Genomic DNA, 24,726 nt, shown 5'->3' on the forward strand with positions numbered 1-24,726 from the left:
ACTCCAACTCGCGAAATACCTGTCTTTTTATATACCACCAACCACCAGCCTAGAAAAAGCACTCCTTTCGGGCGGAGCCGACCGTTTAGTCCATTAGGAATCTCCCAGGGCTCCAAAGGTCAGTCGACTGCAGCCCTGCATGCAGGTCAGCACGACTGGAGGGCTTGCGAAAAAATCACTTCGCACGAGAAGAGCTGACGCGCAACCAGACTGAATTCATGCTAAACTAAATTCTGCTTATTTAAAAACTGCTTGCTGCTCTTCTGGTTGTTATACCCGTTTTTTGGATCAACCTAGTTCAGTCCCTGAACTCTCTCTTCAGTTGTCTCTTCCGCGCGCTCTTTACAGGGGTTGAAGCCAGGCAGCCTGCTTCAGACGTGCAGTTAGTTGGGGTGGAGCGCGAAACACTTGGTTAACGCGAAGAACGATGAGTGGAATGGATGAGTGGCGGGGGGTGTATTTTCGCTCGCCGTTTTTAGCGCTGCTATTATAGCTCTGCTCAACTAACCAAACGCCGGGAACAAGCTACCAAAGTCGTTTCTTTTCCCTTCCCTCAGTTGAAAACTGTCATTTTACTCCTATTCTTTAAGCCAATTTTTCTTATCCGTTGAAGGTTCGGAAAAATCGGAATTCCACCATGCATTTAAGCCGGTTTTACACGGGCAATTTTTATGTATACATTTGATTGTGTAGATGACACAAAAATTATTTGTCAGCAGTTCAAAGTTTAGTACACTAGTAACTAGTGGTAACCACAGGTTAGAAAGTGCGGGCCTCGACAAACTTTTGTTTTCGGATTCTAATCGTTCTTTGTGGAGGAAAAAAATTCTCAACTTCCCAGTGTTTGAACGATACATTTTCGGATCCTTTTGCATTAACCGTTCATGGTGGAAGATTACGGATTGATAATTGACAAATCACTGGATAAAAGTAACGCGTCACGCGAGGAATGCATGATTTAATCGAGCACGCGGTGCAATTAAGATGTGATTTTCCTCTGTCGGTGAATTCGCTATGTTGTCAGTGTTGTAAGGAATTTTTCGAAATTAAATAACTGTTGTTGGAATCATTCGTTTTGCTCTGGTTTATCTGTGATACAATCACAGCAAATCTTCTCAAAACCAACGCCTGAACAACGTCTGCAAATGAATGAATGAATGACTTTATTATCGTGTCTAAAAAATGTTTAGCTGAGGGGAAAAGTCCCCTCTACTAATTGTGGACACCTGACTAATAAAAAACTTTAAAAAAACTTAAACCTATCATTGTACAACTATTACAATTAATAATTTAAAGTTAAAATAAGTTAAAAAAAGGAGCTATTTACATAATAAAAACGGGTAAAAAAAGTAAATCTATTTATGTGATAAAAAAAGACTATATACATGGCTAGCTATTTACATAATAAAAACGGGTAAAAAAGTAAATCTATTTATGTGATAAAAAAGACTATATACATGGCTAGTATTAATAGTCACAGAGGCGGCAATTGCAACGTTCATTGTTTAAAAAGTTATTGAAGTCACGTTTCCGAATCGTTTTTTTAAATGTCTTAAGTGACTGGCATTTTCTTTCATCCGTCGTCAGGTGGCCCCAGAGCTTCGGCCCCAGGTACCTAATAGAATGCTTTCCGTACGTAACTGTAGTGAAGCGGGGCATCGAAAAGTCTGATTGCCTCAGCTGGTAGGACGACTGATGAGGCTTAAATAGCTGACGGATCGGATTTGGACTAAGCCCATTTTTAACCTTATACATCAGTATGCATATATCTTGCAATCGCCTGTTTTTTAAAGTAGGTAGTTCTGCCCTCTTTAGTAAAACTTCGTAGCTTGATCGATCATCTTTAAAAACTGCTCTTAATCCTCTTTCCTGTATCCTCTCCAATCTACGTGTATCACTTGCACGACAGAAATGCCAGACTAGATGACAAAATATTAAGTGAGGTAGGATAGCTGCTTTATAAAGCTGTAATTTGGCTTTTGTTGGGATAAGATTTTTTAGTCTCATAATGACTCCTATTCTTTGGCTCGCCTTTTTGCATACAGTAGTGATATGGTCTCTAAAACTTAGGGTGCGTTTCTTTGGGAAAATCCAAAATTGGATCATTGATCTCAGATCACACGGATACTTTGCTCCCAAAGAAACGAAGAATCCGAAAACGGATTTTTTGCCATGACAACCCCGTAAACACATTTCGCACAGAACATAAAATATCAGCACAAATTTATTTTTCGTCGAATGTATCCTAGCTAAAATAATTTAAGCATAAAAAATCTTTTACAAAAACCACACGTCGAAGTAGATCTTCTTTAGCGTTAAGCACAATGTGACGAGAAAGCATCTGAGAGCGAAGAATGATTGCGAAATGATCAGTGCAAATTTCGCTCGTGACAATTTCAAAAGGATAAAACTTCCGTAGGCACACAGTGGCTGTTCTAGAAAACCTGTATCTCGTTTAAAATGATACTACATACCTATCTGAAGCTACCGTTTCCTTTTATCGTGAAATATTTTTGCATTTTGATCGAAATAACCGCGTAAAACTTTCCGTATGGCAGTGTTTACAAAGAGCGAACCTGTATTTTCACAGCAAAGACCGCTGGGCCAAGGTACTTTTTTCGAATCCTTTCCCAAAGAAACGCACGGATCATGAATCCTAAAAATCCGGATTCAGATATGATCTGATGTATCCACTCGAAGTGTGGATTCTTCAGATCATTGATCCAAGATTAATCCATTTTCGGATATAGGTAAAGAAACGCAAAATCCGTTTTTGGATCAAGAATCCGGATTTGGATTTTTCCCAAAGAAACGCACCCTTAGGGCCTGTTTACATGATTCCGGAATGACTTTCATTCCGGAACGAAACTCGTTCCGGAGTGAAGTTCGTTCTGCATTCACATGACAGAGTCGACCGGTTCAACCAAAGGAATTTTCACGTGCGCGGTTTTCGCGCGAGATCAAAACAAGGTGGCGCATGTTTCGCGCGAGATCAAAACAACATGGCGCATGTTTCGCGCAAACATGTTTTTGTGCCCATTAATGGCCGTATCTGCGATTTTAACGAGTAATTTGACCATAGAGCTCCTTCTTTGGGCTAAACAGTAAATGCTATTACGTTTTTTCGCTTTGAATTCAAACTGTGGAGTCCGTATGCGGTTTCATGAGTTGCGATTTCATCTCGGAACGAAATTCGTTCTGTGTTTACATGATACCAGAATGAAATGTCATTCCAGAACAAAACTTTCATTCCGGAATGAAAACCGGAACGAACTCATTCTGGAATGACTTGACTTTCGTCTCGGTATCATGTAAACAGATACAGAGAAATGTATGGGGATGGAATGAACTCGTTCCGGAATGAAAGTCATTCCGGAATCATGTAAACAGGCCCTTAGTTTATCATCTATTGGGCCTGTTTACATGATTCCGGAATGACTTTCATTCCGGAACGAGTTCATTCCATCCCCATACATTTCTCTGTATCTGTTTACATGATACCGAGACGAAAGTCAAGTCATTCCGGAATGAGTTCATTCCGGTTTTCATTCCGGAATGAAAGTTTCGTTCTGGAATGACATTTTATTCTGGTATCATGTAAACACAGAACGAATTTCGTTCCGAGATGAAGCCGCAACTCGCGAAACCGCATACGGACTCCACAGTTTGAATTCAGAGCGAAAAACGTAATAGCATTTACTGTTTAGCCCAAAGAAGCAGCTCTATGGTCAAATTACTCGTTAAAATTGCAGATACGGCCATTAATGGCCACAAAAACATGTTTACGCGAAACATGCGCCATCTTGTTTTGACCTCGCGCGAAAACCACGCACGTGAAAATGCCTTTGGTTGAACCGATCGACTCTGTCATGTAAATGCAGAACGAACTTCATTCCGGAACGAGTTTCGTTCCGGAATGAAAGTCATTGCGGAATCATGTAAACAGGCCCTTACTCCCAAAAGATTCAGGCTGTTCGATGGACTGATTTCAGTATTTTTTATCTTAATCACATCTGTGTGGTACTGGTTGGCACCATTGCTACAGATGTTCATAGTCTGATACTTTTTGAGATTTCCTTCCAATAAGTTGGAGTCGTACCACTCGGTAGCGAGAGCAGCGCTTTCCTTTAATTTTGTGGTGACAGAATGTAAGTCTGCCCCCATTTCGTAGATCTGGTGGTCATCAGCATAATGTTTCTTCCATGTGACAGAAGCTTTGATCTTATGTGACAAACTGTTGACATTGACACATTTTTCGCATTCTGATCGTTCTTGGTGGAAGAACAAAATTTTCAACTTCCGCTTTGCAACTAGGCTTTTATAAACGTGGCGCGCACGCGTCATACGCAATCCGCTGGTCACTGTCAAGATTAGGGTTGCGGGCCTCTCTTGGGCCCGCAATAATGACTTTGGACAGCAGAGATACACACGGATACGCGCGTACAGTTGCCCAGTGGGAGATTGGAAGATTAGAGACCACCAATGCTGTCGCAATATTTGCCACATATTACGTCCGTGACAAGTCGTCTACACGGGAAAATTTTTATATGTGACAACTTCTATTTGTCACAAAAGCTAACACGCCAGCTTTCCAGCAAATATATTTGTCACATAAAATTGGCCAATTTTTCTCGTCTACACGAGCAAATAAAAAGTGTCACCAAAATTGCACGTGTTAGCTAGCCTTTACATGTAAATAGTGTCATTCCTTTTATATGCAGTAGATAAATGAGATTTTTGATGATTGTGGTATAATTACGGTAAATTGTAGACTGCTCCAGGAAGAACTATTGTGGCCATAGGGGTGGAAGGGAAGAAAAGGAGGGAGTGAATTAGTTCTAATATTTTCTCAATGGGCTGCGATCACGTATAATAGGGATTGGAAATCATCGGATGGACTGTTTAAAGCCTCTCTATTTTTTCAACGCAAAGAAAGAACGCAAGGGAAACAGCGAGCGAAGTGACCGCGAAGAGGGCTGGGTGGCGGGCAAAAGAAAGTCTAGATAAACTATGGTACTTGTTTACATTCTGCTTTACACACGACCAAAAACTTGACAAATCACATTTATTCTGCAAAACGCAATGTATGGATAAGAAATTATTAATACGCATATTACGTACACGTTTCTCTTTAAATATTTAATTGAATAAATACCTATAAAGTTTTGAAAAATAGGAAGATAAAAACTGTCATATTCGCACATCTGTATCTTGGACATCAAGAAATCTTTTAAAGTCAAAGTTTCCATCGAGCAGTTATGTGAGTTGAATAAGTCTTGGCGCTGCAGTTCAAGACCTCTTACTTGAGATTAGAACCGTTAGCGTAAGTGGACTAAACACACATTCTCTCTGTAAGCAAAAGTGTCAGTTCTCTGACTAATTTTCACTTGGTTGTTGATATATATCTTAAATTCAAACCAAAACCACACAAACTATACTAATTTTCACTATAAACATCGCCATTTTGCAGTGGATTGCACGATGTGTATGAATTCTCCCTTTAATAATTAGACTAGTTATCTCTGTTAACGCCCTAGCCCCTGAATAGCATGTATGGCTTTTTGCCAGGCCTTTACATGTAAAAAATGGAGTAGTCAGCGATGCGTAAGCCGCGTAATTGGATATTTATTTTACGGTAATTTTAATACTTATCTACTGAAAATAAATGAATCTACTACCTAGGTAACCGAAGCCTGCCCGTGGACGTCTTCATCATTTTACGCTAGCCTAAAATGATGATTCTAAAATGTAAGCGACTCTATATCTTTTCCACTCTTCTATTTGGAATAGAAAATCTGATACTTTGCCCTCTCGCTCTTAACTAAAATTAATTAGCAATTATTTTACCACAGTGTAACTAAAGAAGAGGACATTAATTAACCTCCCCTAAAATTGATTTTATTAACATTTTTCATAGTGTCCACTTCTTTCGTGACGCAGCCTTGGAGAACCACTCATCGCTCTTATCCTCGGACATTGCCTAGAAAAATAATAAGACGGGAACATCACCATTGAAAAACCATTAAAAAATATCTGTATTTGCTTTATTTACGAAGCTTGAGCCCCGGTGGGCGTATTTGCAGAAAGCAAAATGTATCTGCAAATCAAGGAATGACTCTATTCTGCAGACTAGCAACCAAGCTTCTTTAAGGCCCGGAAATTAGCCTGCGAGCAGGCTCTCTATTCGGGTGCAACGTGAATCTCTCTTCGAGCGCCGAAGGCACGATCCCGCGAGTGCCAAAGGCGCGAATTTTGGCGAGCGAATCTCTCTTCGATCGCTGAAGCCGCGATCCCGCCAGTGCCGAATTAGAAGGCGCGAGCACCTATAAGTTGCTGCTCGCGATGTATATTGCAGACGTAGAATCTCGTTCTTCTTCTGCAGAACTTTGCACGCAACAATTCTAGGTGTGTCCACCTTGACTATCTACAGCAGTGCGCACAGTGGCGAGGGACAACGATCAGCCATTTCCTGCCTTGTGCCCTTCCAAGCCTTGACCAAAATAAAATGATTTGTTTCCCGTGAACAAGGCTTTTCTCCTCTTAGAGTACATGTCACGTATCACACATCAATGGAAGACCTCTTTAGCCTGGTTCTCATAAAATCGCCCCGATCGTTTCTATCGCCTCCGTGTGTCTCTTCAAAAAGTTTTCTTGCGATCGGAGAGATTATATGAGAACATAACACAGACGATCGCCAAAGTCTGAGATGATCACGATCGCTTGGATCTCCCGTGTTCTATCCTTCTAGTTTCTCTTTCCCTTCTTCGCCGTAAAACTGCAATAACTGAGAAGATAGGAGGCCACAAGTTTTGCTCTTTTATTGAAGGCTCTCATTATGCTGTAATTAGGGATAAAATGATTGTATTCCGTAGGTCCTCGCTCATACCAGGCAATCGAGACGATGATCTGAGAACCTCCTCAGCCTGATCGCTTCCACTCTCTTCAATCGCCTACGATCGATGCGATAGAAACGATAGGGGCGATCATATGAAAATCAGTCTTAATGGGAAAATGAATTTGAGTCACCTCAAAAAAGTATGAATTCTGTATGAATCCTGGTCCTTTCTAAGAGTTTTAAAATTCTCGATTTTTATTCGTTAACTGAGTCTCTGACGAGCATGCTCACAACTTTGATATGGGAGTCCCCCCCCCACGACGACGATTTGAATACCCTTACTGAAGGCCCGCAGAGTGAGGTGCTCGGGAAAATACTAAGAAAGTCGTAAAATATCAACTCGTATTATTTGTCAGTGATATAAACTCACTGTATTCAGGAGCTCGTCTCCATTAGGATCAACTTTAGACAACTCTCTAAACGCTTCATCACCAACAAAACAAATTTCATGTCCATCCTGAACAGGGAAATAGAAAAATCATCAATACGTTAGTGGAAGTATATCTTTAAGTTAATCTTATTAAATAACAAACCTCAGTTCATAGAATATTAAATATATCTACGTCAGATTGATTATTGGATAACTCTACTTTTTTCCAAGTATGTTTTGCAAGTATAAAATGGGAAATTCAATAATTTAGAATTTCTCTAAGACTGAGACACCACTCCAACATTCTAGGAAGACCGAACGTTTCCAAACATTGCATTGTATCAAAGGAAAACAAGCTGCTATTTCTCTTGGAAGTGAACACAGCTACCGTATTTATTCGATTAAGCGCCCTGGGCGCTTATTAAATTTTTGGACCTCGAGAGTGGGCGCTTATTCGAGGTGGGCGCTTATTCGAGGCTGGGCGCTTATTAAATTTTCACCATTTTCAGCAAGTAGTAAGTTTATTTTGTAAAGGCCGATTTACACGGTACGATTTTGTCGCATGCGACATGCTTACGACAGGCCTACGACATGACTTAGAAGTTGAAGGTTTGATTTACACGACACAATTCGTGTCGTAAGCCTGTCGCAAGCATGTCGCAAGCATGCCGCAAGCGACAAAATCGTACCGTGTAAATCGGCCTTAACGAAACAATAAATAATAACAAAACGTGAAGATGTACCAAAGCAGAATTTTAACTGTTCATTAAAAGTTTCTGTAAAATACTAAGAAAAAATCGGTACTTCGGGGAAGTCTCTTAGTAGGACTTATTCAATTTTAACTCCTTTTCTGCACTTCACTTTTTTGTGGGGTGGGGGTGGGCGCTTATTCGAGGCTGGGCGCTTATTAACTTTTTCTACATTCAGGGTGGGCGCTTATTCGAGGTGGGCGCTTATTCGAGGTTGGGCGCTTAATCGAATAAATACGGTACGCATGCATAAGCAGAATATTATTTACAGCAAAATCACTGTCAGAACCATAATGTGTTTGTGGGAGAAGAGACTTCCAAGACGTTAATGCACATAAGCAGACCATTATTTGTAGGCAGTCATATTTACAGATCACGCGGAGGGCTCTACGGGCCAAAGAAAACGTAAAGAAAAATGTATCGAATGATAAAACGGATTACAAGCGATAAACTTGAAAATCTTGGTCATTTTTTTCAAAACGCGCCATCCGTTTAATTTCTGGGTTAATGCTTCAAAAAACGAAGCCCTATAATGATCACCTAAAAAATGCAACAATCTCGGTTTTACGACCATTTTTTGACCAAAAATATTTCCAGTCAGATGAGATCAAATTTAGCCTGAACTTGACAAGGGTCCAATGTAAAGTAATTACCGGATCAGCCAAGATAACAACTTCCACTGTCGCCTTTCCCGGTGTGTCTAAACTGACAAGCGGTGTCAATATTGTGTGGCCAGCTTCTTTGACTGAACGTTCAATAGCTGGTAACTGGTTGCTAGGACACGAGAAAGCAATTCTTCCAAATGCCGTAGCATGCTCCACTGGGCATCCAAGATGAATCAGTTCAAGCTTGCACTTGTCCGAGTCGTAGCCCAGTAATGCTTTCGTCTCTGACTGCTCATACACTGTCATTCCCAGTAAGCTCTGCCAGTAGACCAAAGATTTGGCAAGGTCTGAGACTCCAATAGAAACTTTTTTAACTGGGTCTGCGGGAAAAAAATTAAGCATAATCCCGACACTTTTGGCAGAACGTTAAATTTAACTATATCTACTGAGTATCAATGGTATAATCTTACACTGTAAAACTCAATCAAGTTTTTTTTTGCAAAGTGGTAATGGCACTAATAGCTTATATCACCGTTAGCAACATTAGCTAGTATTATAGGTCTGCAATGCATAAAAGGTGCTTATAATGATGTACCTCTCTTATGCATTGCCTAGGATGCTGGCCAATATTTTCCAATAAGACCGTTTTAATAATAGCCTCCTTCGCAGACGTTCTTTGGACTCGTCACGCGTTTTGCGTGACGAGCCCAAAGAACGTCTGCTTAGGAGGCTATTTTAATAATGACTAACTAATTATGTCAGTGAGAACATTTTTTTTTACCTCCAGTAACATCCTGGTTTACCAGTGTAAACTTGTAGCCACCTGGTGCTTCAACAGTAATACTGTCAGCTCCTTGTTCTATGAATGGGTAATTGTGCTGTTTTGCATTAGCTACAGCAGTCTTGGAGTGCACTGTAAGACCCTAAAGCATAATACACTCGACATTACTTAGTAACATAGGCACGTAATGCGTGCAGAGCATGCAATGTGTGTTGCAGACTATTTCCGGTCTAGGATACTGGGCATTAAGAAATGGAAGATCTGCATGTCTTGTTTGCTTGACCACAATCTTGTAACAAACAATCACTTGAATCATACATCACCATAAGGATGAAATTACTGCAGCAGTACCGTATATTTTAATTTCGTTCAACGAGGGCAATTTTACTACTGCGGCTAGAATTCTGAGGCAGAAGTGCTTTTAATGTGAAACTGAACCCCACAACATCTATGGATAATTTACACAGAATATTTTCTAAAACAGGTTTCCATGGCAATCATTATGACTATCAGACTGGTCATATCATAACTACATAGTTACAATCTCTGTCAACATCGACATTAATGATAAGAATTTAAAAATAAGCATAATGCAGATTCACATAATTGCCTTTTCATTAAGGTAGGTTAAAGGTTCACACTGCTGGAATTTTTTAATTCATTACAGTCAAAATACTCAGCGCACGCCGCCTAATATTCCGGAATAGTTTTGATTAACAGGGAATGGATTGCATTATTCGTTTCAAACATTCAAATTCAATTTGAATAATTATTATAAATCATCCAACCGTGAAACACGTGAACATGTGAACCAGTCAAAATTTAACCAATCAAATTGGTTTATTTTTGACTGGTTCATATGTTCACGTGTTAACAGTTGGATGATTTAAAATATTCACATTGAATTTGAATGTTTCAAACGAATAATGCAATCCATTCGCTGTTAATCAAAATTATTCTGGAATATTAGGCGGCACACGCTGAGTATTTTGACTGTAATGTTTTTAATAATTATAAAGTTACTTTTCCTGGATGGGGTAGAAGTCTATTGCAGGCAACACCCCTCCCCTTCCCCCCCCACAACAGTTTGCTGGTACCCAGGGGTACTTCCCATATTTTTACACCTAACCATACGGTTGGAAATTTCATGTGTAAACATTTCATGACTAAATTTGGCTTAATTTAAAGAAGAAGGAAAAGGTTCAAAACAAACCCTTATTTACTTCAACGTGTGGAAAGAATTCAAAAAAAGAATTTTCAAATTAACCAGTGGCCCATAATTTACAAAATGTTCCCAATGGAATGAGGTGAACCATTTGATTTTTCAACCTGAACTTCCAGCTTTACCTACTAAATGGTTACCCCGCCAGGACTCAGTTGCTGACCATAATATAGCAGGGCATCACTCACACTTATTATTCTGAGTAAGAGTGTTTCATCACCTGAAAGTCATTTCCCAGTTGATATTCTTTAATACCATAGTTGTAGGTCAGTTCAACAACAAAATGATCATCTTCTGTTCCAAAGCCAGCCATTGTTTTACTCCACTTGCCATCATAAGGTCTGTAACATGTTAAATGATTATTGATATAACTTAACATTATTTTATACAGTGAAATATTGTGTATCTGCCAATTCAGATCATGATGCACCAGTCTACTCTTATGACTTATGAAGTCTCAATGTTTGATCTCTCACTAACACATACAGACTACATTATTTCGCATATATACATGCACCTGCAGGCATGCATGCAGCTCTCTTACTACCTAAGGGGCAGCCTTGAGCCAGGTGGCGCATACTGTTGGAGCTTATCCCCGTTTCAATAGCATTACATGTAAGCAGCTAGGAATATTTCTACTCCTCCCTTGGATGGGATGCTAGTCCATCGCAGGGTAGAACACAACACAGTGACTCTGGCCAGGGCTCAAACCTGGAACGCACATCTTCTCCAGAGTCCAGCATGCTAACCATTAGGCCACTGCGCCTCCCTTATCTACCTAAACCACCTGGTAAGAAAATGTAGCCTTGAATCAGTTGTAGCTTTGGTTTATTTAAGTGTATGTGTCACCATCCTCTCACTGGTTGCCACAGAATTATTAATCACAGTACATTCTTTCTATAAAAAAGGTTAAACTTCTGGAAGTAGGCGGGGGGGGGGGGGGGAGGGGGTACTCTGGTATGTTCTGGGTGGGTATGTGCCACCTGGGTCTCTAAAGTAGCACCCTGTTTTAGAAAGACTTTGCATTGAAGATGATACCCCGTTCTAGCAACAGGTCAGTTTTTTACATCCTGTTTTGGCTGCTGAGAATTTGAAACTTTTGTGCTTTTGAGATATCATATCGCATTCTAGGAATCGTCTCGAAAATGGATACTCTGTTCTAGATCAAGAGCCCACTTGGCAGCACATACCCGTATCTATAGGCATTTTGGTGGAGTACCCCCCCCCCCCCACCCTCCCTAAGATAGACAGCAGCTGTACCTGTAGGCTGTAAAGTGGTCTGCCACAAAATCATTTTTATGCATTTACTTATAAGCTTTAATTTAAGGTAAGTAATTATACCCATTACACGATGCTTTACATCTTTCTTCAAATTCTTCATGCCGCAAAACCTACCAACCAAAACACATTCAGTGTTAAATTTTGCTTTTTAAATTTGAATCAAACAAGACAAATTTTCAGCTTCAACACAACAACACCTAATATTTTTAAGTTTGCAATATTTTGCAATATTTTTTAATATGTATTGTGTTATAAGATTCTAGTAGTTTTAGCAAATATAATATCCCAACACAAGAGTGTACGGAAGTTTTTTCTTCACTATTTATATATACAGTCATCTCGAAACTCCTGTAACCTAAAAATGTCAATTAAGCCTGGGTGGTTAAACCTGGTTTTCACTAGCAAATTATGCAAGCACAAGCGCAATCATCAAAATTTGTCCTTTTTGCGTGATTGTGCTTGTGCTTGCACTTGTGCTTGCGACGCTAATGAACTGAAACCAAGCTTTATGGGAGGTGATTGCAGAAGTGAGATCAGAATGAGATTATGTGAAGAAGTCGCTTACTGGAGGTTTACAGATAACTTTCAATCATGAGCCAGGGAATATGGTTGTGGTCACCTATGAGAAGTGCTCACTTAGTGGAGGTTTCAACACTGTGATTTGACGAGCCAAAATTATAGGCCTGTGATATTTTGGAAGTGGTTGCTCATAAGAGCTGGCTACACAGGGAGGTTTGACTGTAGTTAATTTAAATATCTTGGTGCACAATGTGATCAGTAGAGAAGGCAATTTGGCATGCCCTGTTATGCATGGGAAACATAACAAATTAAAAACAATGAAGCTATTTAAAACAGGTGTATACTTAAATATTGATATATTCAGTTGAAATAAGATGCAGTGGGTTAATGACATCTATTATATATCAAGTTTCTAGATAATGACAATGAAAAACGGTCTCAATGTAAACTGGGTGGTCAGATTCTTCAATGTTCAGACTTTATCCATGGGCCCATACATAACTTTAATACACCTGATTAGTATGTAGGTGATAAGGAAGTCCCATGATGTTATTAGACTAGAGAAAAGACTGACTAAGTCCTGAACGTTACTGAAACAGGAAAACTCGTCGTCCGGCCTGTTGTGTTCATACCACAACTGTTTCAACGGGTTATGCCCTCAAGTAGTTATGTTTTAGCTTATAATTTGATTTCTTTAGATACGAACCCCAGGAGAGTAGCACTTTATGCCGTAAAAGAACACAATAAAAACCCTGGAGTCAATGATGCCTACCTTCATGCCAAGGATTTCACGATAGAATTTCACCGTTTCATTTCTGTTTCCAATCTTGAAGACGAAATGTAGAGCTCTTCGAAGAGACATTTTGCCTGGACTACAAGTGTTGCGTGACGAGATTGTCAGTGTTTGCAAAGTTATGACCTACAAGGGATTGTGGGAGACAAAATGCCACACGAGGTAGGGCGGATCCCCAGTCACGCAATAGAAGAAAAGGGATCAGATTTACACCACAACTTACATGTTTTAATAAGCGCCCCATCTCTAGTTAACGTCCTCTCTTGAGCTCCCAAAATTATTTTGGGAGCTCAAGAGAGGACGTTAACTAGACATGGGGCGCTTATTACATCAATGTGCAAAACAAACAAAAACCCGCCCTCGCATGGAAATAATAGTCAAGACGCTTTATAGAATACTGAGTCTCCCGAGTCTCGTTCTTTTGTAATGTGGGAAGCATTTGTAATGCGGGGAGCAATTCAGAAGGAAGATGTACTACAGTTGGGGCGTTAACAAACAAAAAAAGCGCTTACAACATGCAGTGTCGGATCTAGGGGAGGGGCTCGGGAGCCTCCACCTTATTTTTAGGCCAAACTGAAGTCCGATGGGCCGAGAAAAATTATTTTTGAGTCCCCCCCCCCTCATTACAGGGTCTGGATGATCGCCCCCCCTCCCACTTGCCTGACGGTCTGTATCCGCCACTGAAGTGGGAGCACTTATTGTTAAAGGGGCCTTATGAATTTTTTTGAGTCGTAACTCGTAAATGAATTTTTTTTGAGTCGAAAGTCGTAACTCGTAACTCATTTATTCATGTGAAAAAAATGCTGTTCTGAGAGCGTTTTGAGGTGTGATATTTCTTCTGCAAATTATTTAGTCCGAAAGGAAAACTTTAGTTTTTCAGCGCATTGCTGGATGAAAATGATATTCTTCTTGAATATCTTGAAGTTTTCTACTTTATTTTTTTTCTTTATTATCAATGCTCAGAACAATACAGTACAAACAAAATAGACACGTTCAAGGGTAAGTAGAATAACGTAAAAAAACCCATAAAATTTATATTTAAAATTTTGCCTCTATGGCCGTAAAATACCCTAAGTGCGAGTCGCTACTTAAGATAGGCAGGTACTAGAAACACACACTAATGGTTCTTTGTTTAGTCTGGAAGAGGTCCCCTTTTGAAGTTGTAAGCGCGAGCGCGGGGAAATAGGCTTACGATCGCGCCCACTTGCGCTCGCCCGCTCGCTCTTTGCGCTCGTGCACCCTAAAGGTCTCCGCTCACGTGGGGACAAGACGCAGGGGCATGTCGCAGCGACAAAATCATGTGTTGTTCACACTGTAGGGACATTTAGCAGGGACGTGTGGCGGGGACATGTAGCAGCAACAAAATCAAAACGCAACACACACAAGTAACTGTAGCGGGGACATATGCCCCAGGAACACGTCGCAGTGACACGTCCCCCCCGTGTGTGCTGATAATTTTTTGGCACGTGAACACGAATTCCTGCAACATTTTGTCCCTGCGACATGTTGCACGTAGTTCAACGAGTTGAGTTCCGTGCAACATGTCGCAGAGACAGAACAGCTTCAAAGTTCGTGTTGCGCGTGCCAAAAATAATCAGCACACACCAGGGGACGTGTCACTACGACATGTCCCTGGAACATGTCCCTGCTACATTTTCTTGCGTTTATACACATTGTGATTTTTTTGCTCCTACATGTCCCCGCTTCTCGTCCCCTCAGTGTGAACAACACATGATTTTGTCTTTGCTATATGTCCCTGCGACATGTCTCCACGTGTGCGGATACCTTAAGGCTCCTACGTATACGATCTTTGTGCTCGTTGCGTAATCTCTTCTTTCCCACGAGGAGACGCAGAGATAACATTCTCGTTCCCAGAGCCCGCGTCCCCCTGGGAACGAGAACGGAGAGATAACGTGAGGAGACCAAACAGCGCCTGCGTAGAGGCTATACTATACTATCTGAAAGAGGGAAAGTTTGTAATTCATATATCGATTGCCTATAAATAATTTTAAACATTGAAAACATATTGCTAATTTTATTTATTCACATTTTATTTTTGAGATTCTTAGAACATACCTATTTCTTCACACTTGCCATTCTCTCTTGTACATACAATTTTGTTTTCTGTTCACAACCTGTAAATAGTTATCTTAATCTCTACTCAAATATTATTGAATTCCTCCTTTTTTAACTTTTGTTCATTTGATGTTTTGTGTGGATATTTCAGGCCATTTTCCCCTAAGATTTTAAAATAGTTGCGTGCCTTGTCCAGAAAACGATTTTTGACGTACAGAATCAATTTTGCTGAATTAACTTTTCAAGTTCCGTAAAAGCATTTATTTTTGAGCAAGCACGTCTCTATTATTTATCTTGGCATATCAACATGTTATTATAAATATTCTTTTTAAACTACAGGGAAATGAATTTCCAAATTTTCTAACTTATTCCTTCTATACCTTATTATCAGTCTGGTCCTTAGGCGTTCTCTTCCTCTTGTGGTCGAACACAAAATACATCGTGTTTGGGAACGGCTTGTGAATTCCCGCTGTATCATTCGGTGACGTCATGAAACTTCGCGCCAAATCGAATGAACGGAAGGGAACGCCTGGGTACTAGGCCCTAGTGTCTTTTTTGTCGGCAGAAATTCAAGTGCCGGGGCAGGTCATGAAAACGAGGCGTCAGGTTATTTCAGGTAAAATGATTTCTTGACTAAAACCAAATTCTCACGCTCCCCATATAAAAGAAAAATGTATAAAAAACAGTTCGGAGAGTTTTGATATTGATCTAAGATCAGCCAAAGCTCTCGATATGTTTGTTGTACTGTTTTCATTAATTTGCTTTCAGGTCAAAATGCAGTCCTTTGCTGTGTGTATCTAAGGCGTCCACAGGTTGCAACAGATAGCGATGTGACATATCTGTTAGTTGAGAATTGGCCTTTTGCAAGATCTTGCGTACAACACTCCTTAAGAGAACTTCATGTTTCTGGATGTCGAGTAATAGGCCCCAACCTTTTCGAGTACAGGGCGAACAATTTCACAGCTAACTAATTCTCATTCTGTATTAAGCCTATTGTTTGTAGAAAGCTTCAAAATAACTGCTTCTGCTTAATCACAGATTCTGCGAGTCTGCGTTCATGACAGGCTTGTTAGTTGGGACAGTTGAACTCTCTGCACCCTCCACATCCAGCGAATCGCAACTACCACCATCCTTGTTTAGCTCAGACCCTTCCTCGTCGTTCTTCTCCCCGTTGGCTTTGTTCTCTTCCTCCATTCTTTTCTGTACCGCTTTCTTTACAGCTTCCTTACAAGACTCCCAGAATGTTTTTAGAGCACCTTTCTTGTCGGCACAGAAGTCTTCCAATTCACCCCTTAGTGTATTAGCGGCTTCACTGTCGCCCGTGGCCGCGGACCGCCAGCGTTTGGTCAGCATGTAGTTATGCATCCAGTGGAAGCCCCATGAATTTCTTGACGCTTGATCCGTTTCCGCCCTGGGAAGGCCAATCGTGAAGGGATCCTCCTCTTCGTCCAAGTTTGAAATTCGTACAAAGGCGGCACCGCTCGTGTGCACGTAGTCATTCGCGCGACACTGCACGGGCGTCACTTGCACCATCGGCGAGCTCACGTGCATCGAGCCATACGGCGAGTCCCGGATGAAACCAAACCTTAACAAGAAAACAAAGAACTAGGGTTAGCATTCTTTGGTAAGTTACTATCACTTTTTATTGTCCTTTAAGGAAGAAACATTTCTCCCGGTATATCTTTGACGGATATAGACGTGAATCGCAAGTAAGATTTAGTTAAAAGTAGCGGAAGGGGGGATGGAGAAAGGGGTGGCTAGGACGCCAACACAGGTGCTTGACGCGCATACAGCTTAGAAGGCCGAGAATAAGTTGACTAACACAGCTAACGCGAAGTAACCAAGGAAAGCACAAGCAAAGACATTATGTTGCATGGACTGTGTTTGTTTGGAAGTGAAAACAACTACTCAGTAACTTTGAAGACAAAGGAAGGCAATTATTCAGTTCTAGTGTAAGAAACAAGAACATATCTTTCAAAGGTGTTGCAATACAAAAGTGGATACTATTACGGATTTGAAGTTTTGTTCGATTCTGCAGTTAAACTAAAGAAGAGCACGAAATACCAAATCGAAGCTTTAATATCTAGTCTGTCATCTTGGCGAGGATATAGCAGTATTACCACTGTTGTTTGTTCTGGTGTAGCATTCACATTAACAAATAACTCTCACACACTGGTAATGGAACTTTTCCTCAAGGTGGACAATTTCCTGAAATACTGTTTTCCGTTTTAACATAATCATGCTAAATTTCAATCATTCACCTCAGGATTGGTGAGCATTATAGGATAAGGTACACATATAATAGGCAGGCTCATTTTTGAAAAAAATTGCCTAAGTTAACTCAACATGTAAAGAAATTTCTCCTCTTGTTACTGTATACTGTAAACTTGATTGTATGCCATACAATCAAGTTTACAGTATACAGTAACAAGAGGAGAAATTTCTTTACATGTTGAGTTAACAAGCAAGGAAAATCAGTTATACAAAATAAGGTGTATTAAATTAACGTTTCAGACAGACTGTCAAAAGAAATCAAAGATTTTTCCTGAAATTATTAGATAAATACACATTATATGGTAGTATTCTTGATTTTGTTTTCATGTAAGTTTTTATTTTGCAGTTTAAAATAGTGTTTTTGCATTCCGTCAGAAAAAGGGTGTAAACAAATAAATATAACTTGAAATATTTTTTCCATAAGCAATAGGAACTCATTGTCAGAAATATCTTATCGGGATTCGGGTGCTAGCTAACGCAAAGTTTGTCTGATTTTCCGATGGTCCGAGAGACTACGCGGTGTGGTAATCAGGTTAGCGTGATCAGGCTAGCGTGAAGAGACTACGCGGTGTGGTAATCAGGTTAGCGTGATCAGGCTAGCGTGAAGAGACTACGCGGTGTGGTAATCAGGTTAGCGTGATCAGGCTAGCGTGAAGAGACTACGCGGTGTGGTAATCAGGCTAGCGTGAAGCGTGACTGGATGCAAATTTGTCCAACCACCGCTGTGCCACTGTCAGCAAATTTCAATTTAACTTATTCAGTTTCAAAAGTTTCTTAAACAACGCCATCTAGATACGAATCTCGCCGTTCTTTCCCAAAGAGCAATGTCTATCGTCGAGAAAAACTGGCAAACAACAAGACCGACTATCAAGGAAAGAAGCAAGTATAGATCGTTTTCACGTGACGTCACACTACTTCCGGTCGGCCATATTGGTGTACCACTTTCAATTGCGTAATCAATGCAAATGCAACTCAGAACTACAATCCAAGCCTTGTTTTCGACATGAATACCTCAAAATGTGATCAAAAGTCGGCAAAAAAGCCTGATTTAAGTAGTTTTCCGTTATCCGACTACGCTAAGAAGCTGGAACCGCATGTTAAGCAGCGTATTTGGATAAAATCTCAGTAATGGAATCGATCCCGTGCTTATCGAAGGAAAACATTTTGAAGCGGACTGCTTGCCTCCAGTGGAATCCACAGATCTGTTATTTTACCTTGTTTTGGAGAAAGCTTATACACAGCAGCAGTTAAGGCTCAGAAGCTGAAGCTTATAATCAGATGGTGTCTGGGTTCATTGCTAGCGTTCAAGGCCACATAATGGCAGACAAGTTTGTGGTTTTAGCGAAGGTGAGACATTCACAGCGAGATGACCTGATCCCAATTGGAATACAGAAACTGAAGGAACAATTGTATCCGCTCACTGGAGGCGGGCAGCAGACGTGCCGCACATAGCCAGTGTGCTCACTTGGAAGCGTGGACGAAAATAATGGCAAACTTTCGTGTACGCAAGTTAATACTCGTGGCTTCTTCCCACCGTGGACCACGTGGAGTATGCAAGGGTCCGAGAATAAACTTTACTTCGGCAAAGAAAATGAAGGCCGATTGGATGGTAAGATTGCTAACCTTGTGACGAACCAGTTCCTGATGCATCCCCACAACCTGCTGCAGTTAAGAAAATTCCGGAGCCCACGAAGGCGGAAATGGACACGTTATGCGGCTCTAAGCAAGTGTCAAATCAAACCGATTGCACTAGCTAATACCTGAATATGCCGAAGCTAGTAGTTAGCCGCACGACCTACTGTTACTGATCATTCAATCAAAAGAACGACCTAACTTATCCTGAACTGTTACAGGTTTGTAAGGAGGTAAAGAGAATACAAGGAGAGAGCCAAGAGAGACACTATCAGTCAGGCAGGGGAAAACAAGAGCTGGTAGGATGGAGCTCAAAAAGTAAGGCAGCATGTCAAACAAACCCGCATGCCCTCAAATCTCATCCAATCAATGTTACCCGGAAGAACAAACTAACCACAGATGCAACGCCAGTTGTAAACACGAACAGGATGCAATAATGCATATGAAAAGATAATGAAAGAGACACATGTCAACAGAAAAATGGACAAAGAAGAGCATCCATGTTGCATGCTTCCCCTGACTTTCTGTGTTCATGGATTGTTGTGGGGAGGGCGCGGGGGCAAATGCCCTTACTGTGTTGAAAAGAGAAGTACGTCCAAACCTTCCAGAAGGAAGCGCAAAGACCACCAGTACTACTACAGTCAACAGCAAATCGGTAAGCGGAGAGGGGGGGGAAAGCAAGGAGAAAATGAGGAGTGGGGGACCAGGCGAAGAAGAAAAAAGACAGAAGGAGAGGGCAAGACAGCACATGGAGGACAAAATGAGAGGAGCACACCGAGCCAAAAAAAGAGCAAAAAAATCACCACTACCAACGAATAAAAATCACCAGACAGGGGAACCAAAGGGTTGAAAAGGAAGCAGATAGAAACAAAGGCAGCCGGAAGTAATACTAGTGAATACCTAGCGCCGAGGTGAAGACAAGAAAAGGGACCGAGAAGCGGTACAAAGGGGGGGGGGACGAGAAGAAAAGAGAGAAGGGAAACAACACCACTAAGATAAAAGGAAGATAAGAGGACATTAAATAAAGTAAGAAAGAAGTGCTTCAGGGGAGCAGGAACGACAGAAGAAAAAACAAGGGGATTGGGATGGATGGAGAAGGGGGGGAGTGAAAGGGTTCATAAGTTTAGTCCCCCACAGGGGTAAGGAGGAGGGTAATGAGGGAGAGTAGTAAAGGTGGAGGTGGAGTGGATGAGGAAGAATGGGAGTAAAGGGGGAGGAAGAATTCAAAGGAGGTAGGAGCGCGAAGTTGGATCGATGAAAGGTGTTTTGGTGTCGGAGAATAACAACTCGTTTTGTGAAGACGCACTTTGTGATTGCTCATTTCAAAACAGATTGACCACCGGGTTCATTTAGTTTTACTTTTTAGCCGGATTTGCCACGCTCGCTCGCGTCTTGTTGTTCTTGCGTTTTCTCTCTTCCGATTACCCTCGCCCCGTGCGCAGTGTTATAGATTGTTATCTTTTCTTCGTGTCAAGGTTTAATGTAGGCACCCAGTCAACATTATTTTGTCCCAGTTTTGCCGCTTGTCGAAACAAAATGTTTACCGCATATGCGATGTTGTTTAAAATTTCATAGTAAGATCTGCCCTACTAATCGAGAAATCAGCGATTCGCCCTCTTGACAGCTTCTCGGACTTCACTTGATTAGTAACTAAGAAGGTACGAGCGAAATGTACGCCTTTATCGCGGCCGCTTTTGCTTCCACATCCAACAATCATGCACAACACCATGATTATTATAAGGACGGACTGGCTTTGTTTACATTTGGACACCAATGGCGGCGTGCACGGTGTAAGATTTTAGTCACGTGAGTGAAAACGATCTATATGTTCAACAACGATCTCTTCAGCGATGTGAAATTTGTTGTACCAAAGGCCATCAATGAAAGCGAAAGTAAACAAGTGATTCCTGCTCACAAGTTCGTGCTGTCGATTAGCAGTCCTGTGTTTGAAGCCATGTTCTACGGTGAGCTGGCGGAGACTAGAGACTCTATTGAACTGCCTGATTGTGAGTACGAGAGTCTTTTGGAGTTGTTTCGTTACATGTACAGCGATGAAGTGAACTTGAGCGGAAATAATGTGATGGGAGTGTTGTATTTGGCGAAGAAATACATAGTGCCTTCTCTGGCTGATACATGCACGACATATCTGCAAGTTCATTTAGATCAATTAAATGTTTTCAGTATCCTGTCCTATGCTCAGAAGTATGACGAGAAAACTCTGGTGGATAGATGCTGGGAAGTGATCGATAAACAGACAGAAGAAGCTGTGAAATCGGATGCATTTGCGACAATCGAGAGGTCCTTACTTGAAGCACTAGTTAAAAGAGACACGCTGAACATAAAGGAGGTGAATTTGTTCAAAGCGGTCAATCTATGGGCAACAAAGGAATGTGAGAGACAAGGTTTAACAGCAGATGGTGAAGTCAAAAGAAGAATCCTCGGAGAACCGATCATAAAAGGAATACGTTTTCCAGTAATGGCACAACTTGAATTTGCCAACATTGTCGTTGAAAGTAAACTTCTGACAGCCAAAGAAGTCATCGACCAATATTTAGAGGCTGAACAATCTGGTTTCTGCAATGATACCATTCACCGCTGTGGTAGATTTCAATCAATGAAAGAAAACAAATGGAGGTATAGAGGGAATGCGGATGGCATTGATTTTACAGTTGACAAAGATATTATGTTGCATGGCGTGTGTTTGTTTGGAAGAGAAAACAACGACTACTTAGTAACCATCACGATTAAAGAAAACTATAAATCAGCTCTTGTGTCCAAAACAGGAACATTTCCTTCCAAGCTGTTGCAATACAAAAGAGGTAGCTTTTATGGATTTGAAGTTTTGTTCGATTCTGTAGTTTTAATTCTAAAGAAGAACACGAAGTACCAAATCGAAGCTTTAATATCTGGTATGAGTTCTTGGTGTGGAGGTGGCGGTGTCAGCACCGCTGTTTGTTCTGGCGTGACCTTTTCATTCGCAAATAACGCGAACAGCTATAATGGAACTGACTATCTAGGTGGACAATTTCCTGAAATACTGTTTTCCGTTTTACCGGCCTAATCATGCTTAATTTTAAATTTATAATCAAATTCGGAAACGCCGTTTCCCTTTCATAAAAGGTCAATGTCATCATGGCTAACCACGTTTTTCGTAATGGAAGATTTCATATATATCTGCTCTCAGATAAGACCTGGACTACAATTCTGGACGAAACCAGTTGAGACAAACGCATTTCACAGTTTTTTCGCGAATGTCTTGACTGGCAAGCTTGTTAAAAACATGTTAACCTCCCTCTCCCCCAGCTCAATGTTGTTTTATGAGGTTTGCAATTCACCATGATTTGTTTCCATAAAACGACAACATTGAAAACATTGAAATAGGGGAGAGGGGGATTAACAAAAATGAGTTGTAGTACCAAAATTTGGGAAAATTAGCAGTGTCTCAACCGTTTTTGGCCAGGATTGTACGTCGCCGTCTGAGCTCTTATTGTTAGATGAAATAAGTCCTAAAGGATGAATGAAATACCGAGTAAATGCATTGTGTCAATGATTTGGACAGCAAATGCAAGGAAACGTTGGTATAATTAATTGTTATATTTCGATATAATTCTATATCATCTTCAGACTAAGGTGACAAACAAGTAGCTAGGATTTAAATACTAAAAGATGGTACATTAGCATTTAAAACATGCACATGAAAATACAAAACAAAGACGTTAATGTCAAGAGAATAAGCATAGTTCTCTGCTAGCTTTTAAACCATTGTTCAAAGATGGCACTGAACGCTTGATATGGTAGGCTTCTTTGTATAGTAATAGATTCCAGTTGTCATCGCAGTCTATTATCTTTGTGTTAACACGCACGATTTGGGTGAGAAATTCTTTGTTCATTGCAGTAGAAGGTGGGTTGCTATTAATAAAAATGTCCGGTAGATTGTATAAACCTTGAATGTGTTTGATCTGATCACAGTAGCGCAGATGTTTATATATAGCGCTCTCTTTGTCCGTGGTCGCATGTTCTTGTGTGCGGACAAGCAGAGTTAAATGAGTCCTAGATAGGCACTATAACTTGACACGCACACAGCTTAGAAGGCCGAGAATACAGTAAAAACCCGCTTATAAGAACCTAACATTTAAGAACCCGTTAGGCTAAAATTTCATTTTTAAGCACCCTTCACATAAGAAACAGTTTAGGCTAAAATTCTAAAACAGGTTCTTATTTTCAAAAAAGAAAAAAATAATCTTCTCAATAATTAATAGAATTAAAAATCTTCTCAAAAGATGTATTGGGGAATTATAGTGAAGGTTACAGTACAGGTTTGATTTTAACATAATCAGATTAAAATAATATAGTATTTTGCTTACCGAAGCCTCCAAGAATACTGTTATTGGACATTTAAGACCAGATCATTAAAAATTCTACTTTAATTCCACTAAATACCATTTATATAAGAACCTGTTTAGGCTAACTTGAAAAAACCTAGGTTCTTATACGCGAGTTTTTACTGTATATCGACTAACAAAGCTAACGCGAAGTAACCAAGGAAAGCACAAGCACCAAATATGTTCTAGTTCAAAAGAGCTAAACGTTTTGAGTTGACTTGTACCTCCGTTTCAAAGTGAGGCCTGGTACAAAATTCAAATGAAACTGAGTTTTGCTTACATGTATTTACACCAGAACTTGTTTTGAGACAAAAAAAAAAGACAAGTCGAGAATGGACTAATCTTACAAAAAGATCTGCAAACGAATCGCTTACCTTTGAAGAATGGCTTCTAAGAATAAAAACATTCGTAGACTTCTGGTAGAAGGATCAAAATCTAACAAAGAACAAAGGTAAAAGTAAAATAAATTAGTGGGTACGGTGGCTATTTATCCTTGCACCAATAAGTAAAGATCATCCTCAACTGAAACTTAAATTGCAGAGGATAAATACCATATCACATGCAATATGGTAGTGGTTTATATAGTCTAGTTAATTATTTTAACATTCAGGTCTAAGGAGAAGGCAAAATCCACAAAACTTCTTTCATGCAAAGGTTGCAACGATTCCTTAAAGGGACTATGTCACGGGGATTTCGCGTTTTTTGGTCTAAACTGTTCTGAAATAAGTGCTAGGCAAATTTACCCATGAAAAACATTGTCTTTGAACATTTAACTGAAGATATAACTTTATTTGGGGATAGAAATCAACCGATTTTAGATCGATTTTTTTGAAGGAGCTCGGAAACAGCTTGAAAACGTTGGCTAACGTTTTCAAATTGCAATCCATTTCCATCCGAGCCATCCGCAGCCAAACGCGCTTTTAATGGACCATTATTTTTAGGTTTCCTACGACACAACTATACATTTGGGCTGTTCAAAAGTCTGTTAAAATCCGTAAAATAGTCCCTCTAACAAGGGGTTCATATGTTGTGTTGTTTCCTAGAACTTCTGTGAGTTTTTCAATTCTTAGTCCAGACCCTGAACTCTCTCTTCCACGCGCCCTTTATAGGGGTTGAACCCAGGCGCGCGAAGAGAAGGCTAAGCCCG

At 40.4% G+C, this 24,726-nt stretch overlaps 4 protein-coding genes and 1 pseudogene across 4 annotated transcripts in view; 3 read left to right on the plus strand and 2 right to left on the minus strand.

Annotated features, from left to right (window-relative positions):
- Window positions 1-24,726, plus strand: part of LOC144647269 (uncharacterized) — a 163,714-nt gene that overhangs the window by 80,655 nt on the left and 58,333 nt on the right. The gene's annotated exons all lie outside the window — the stretch shown is intronic.
- Window positions 5,109-13,316, minus strand: LOC144647288 (glyoxalase domain-containing protein 4-like). The gene is made up of 7 exons (XM_078507071.1): window positions 13,195-13,316; window positions 11,964-12,013; window positions 10,843-10,963; window positions 9,401-9,542; window positions 8,668-8,999; window positions 7,266-7,352; window positions 5,109-5,980 (listed from the first exon to the last, which is right to left on the minus strand). Exons 1-7 carry the CDS (start codon window positions 13,282-13,284, stop codon window positions 5,912-5,914), a joined length of 891 nt encoding a protein of 296 aa, XP_078363197.1. The 5' UTR covers window positions 13,285-13,316; the 3' UTR covers window positions 5,109-5,911.
- LOC144647243 (GATOR1 complex protein DEPDC5-like) overlaps window positions 15,248-24,726 on the minus strand; it is a 33,965-nt gene continuing 24,486 nt past the window's right edge. The window contains exons 21-22 of the mRNA XM_078507014.1: window positions 23,954-24,014; window positions 15,248-16,876 (exon numbers count right to left, since the gene is read on the minus strand). Of these exons, the coding sequence (XP_078363140.1) occupies window positions 16,324-16,876; window positions 23,954-24,014 (614 nt within the window). The 3' untranslated portion in view covers window positions 15,248-16,323. The remainder of the gene's footprint in view (window positions 16,877-23,953; window positions 24,015-24,726) is intronic.
- Window positions 18,078-23,341, plus strand: LOC144647307 (BTB/POZ domain-containing protein 6-B-like). Its single transcript, XM_078507090.1, has 2 exons — window positions 18,078-18,465; window positions 21,009-23,341. The coding sequence occupies exons 1-2, from the start codon at window positions 18,390-18,392 to the stop codon at window positions 22,256-22,258; spliced, it is 1,326 nt and encodes a 441-aa protein (XP_078363216.1). The 5' UTR covers window positions 18,078-18,389; the 3' UTR covers window positions 22,259-23,341.
- Window positions 18,449-20,047, plus strand: LOC144645915 (uncharacterized; annotated as a pseudogene).

Source organism: Oculina patagonica, chromosome 3, assembly GCF_052425735.1.
Source record: "Oculina patagonica isolate OP01 chromosome 3, crgOcupat, whole genome shotgun sequence".
NCBI classification, from domain to species: domain Eukaryota; kingdom Metazoa; phylum Cnidaria; class Anthozoa; order Scleractinia; family Oculinidae; genus Oculina; species Oculina patagonica.

What these genes read in the sequence shown, in the direction of transcription:
- LOC144647288 (XM_078507071.1), bottom strand. Translation starts at nt 13,284, where the DNA reads ATGTCTCTTCGAAGAGCTCTACATTTCGTCTTCAAGATTGGAAACAGA. An exon ending in AACTGGGAAATGACTTTCAG is followed by an intron (nt 9,543 to 10,842) that starts GTGATGAAACAC and finishes ATTATGCTTTAG; the next exon opens with GGTCTTACAGTGCACTCCAA. An exon ending in AAACCAGGATGTTACTGGAG is followed by an intron (nt 9,000 to 9,400) that starts GTAAAAAAAAAT and finishes TTTTTCCCGCAG; the next exon opens with ACCCAGTTAAAAAAGTTTCT.
- LOC144647307 (XM_078507090.1), top strand. Translation starts at nt 18,390, where the DNA reads ATGTCTATCGTCGAGAAAAACTGGCAAACAACAAGACCGACTATCAAG. An exon ending in CAAGTATAGATCGTTTTCAC is followed by an intron (nt 18,466 to 21,008) that starts GTGACGTCACAC and finishes TAGTCACGTGAG; the next exon opens with TGAAAACGATCTATATGTTC.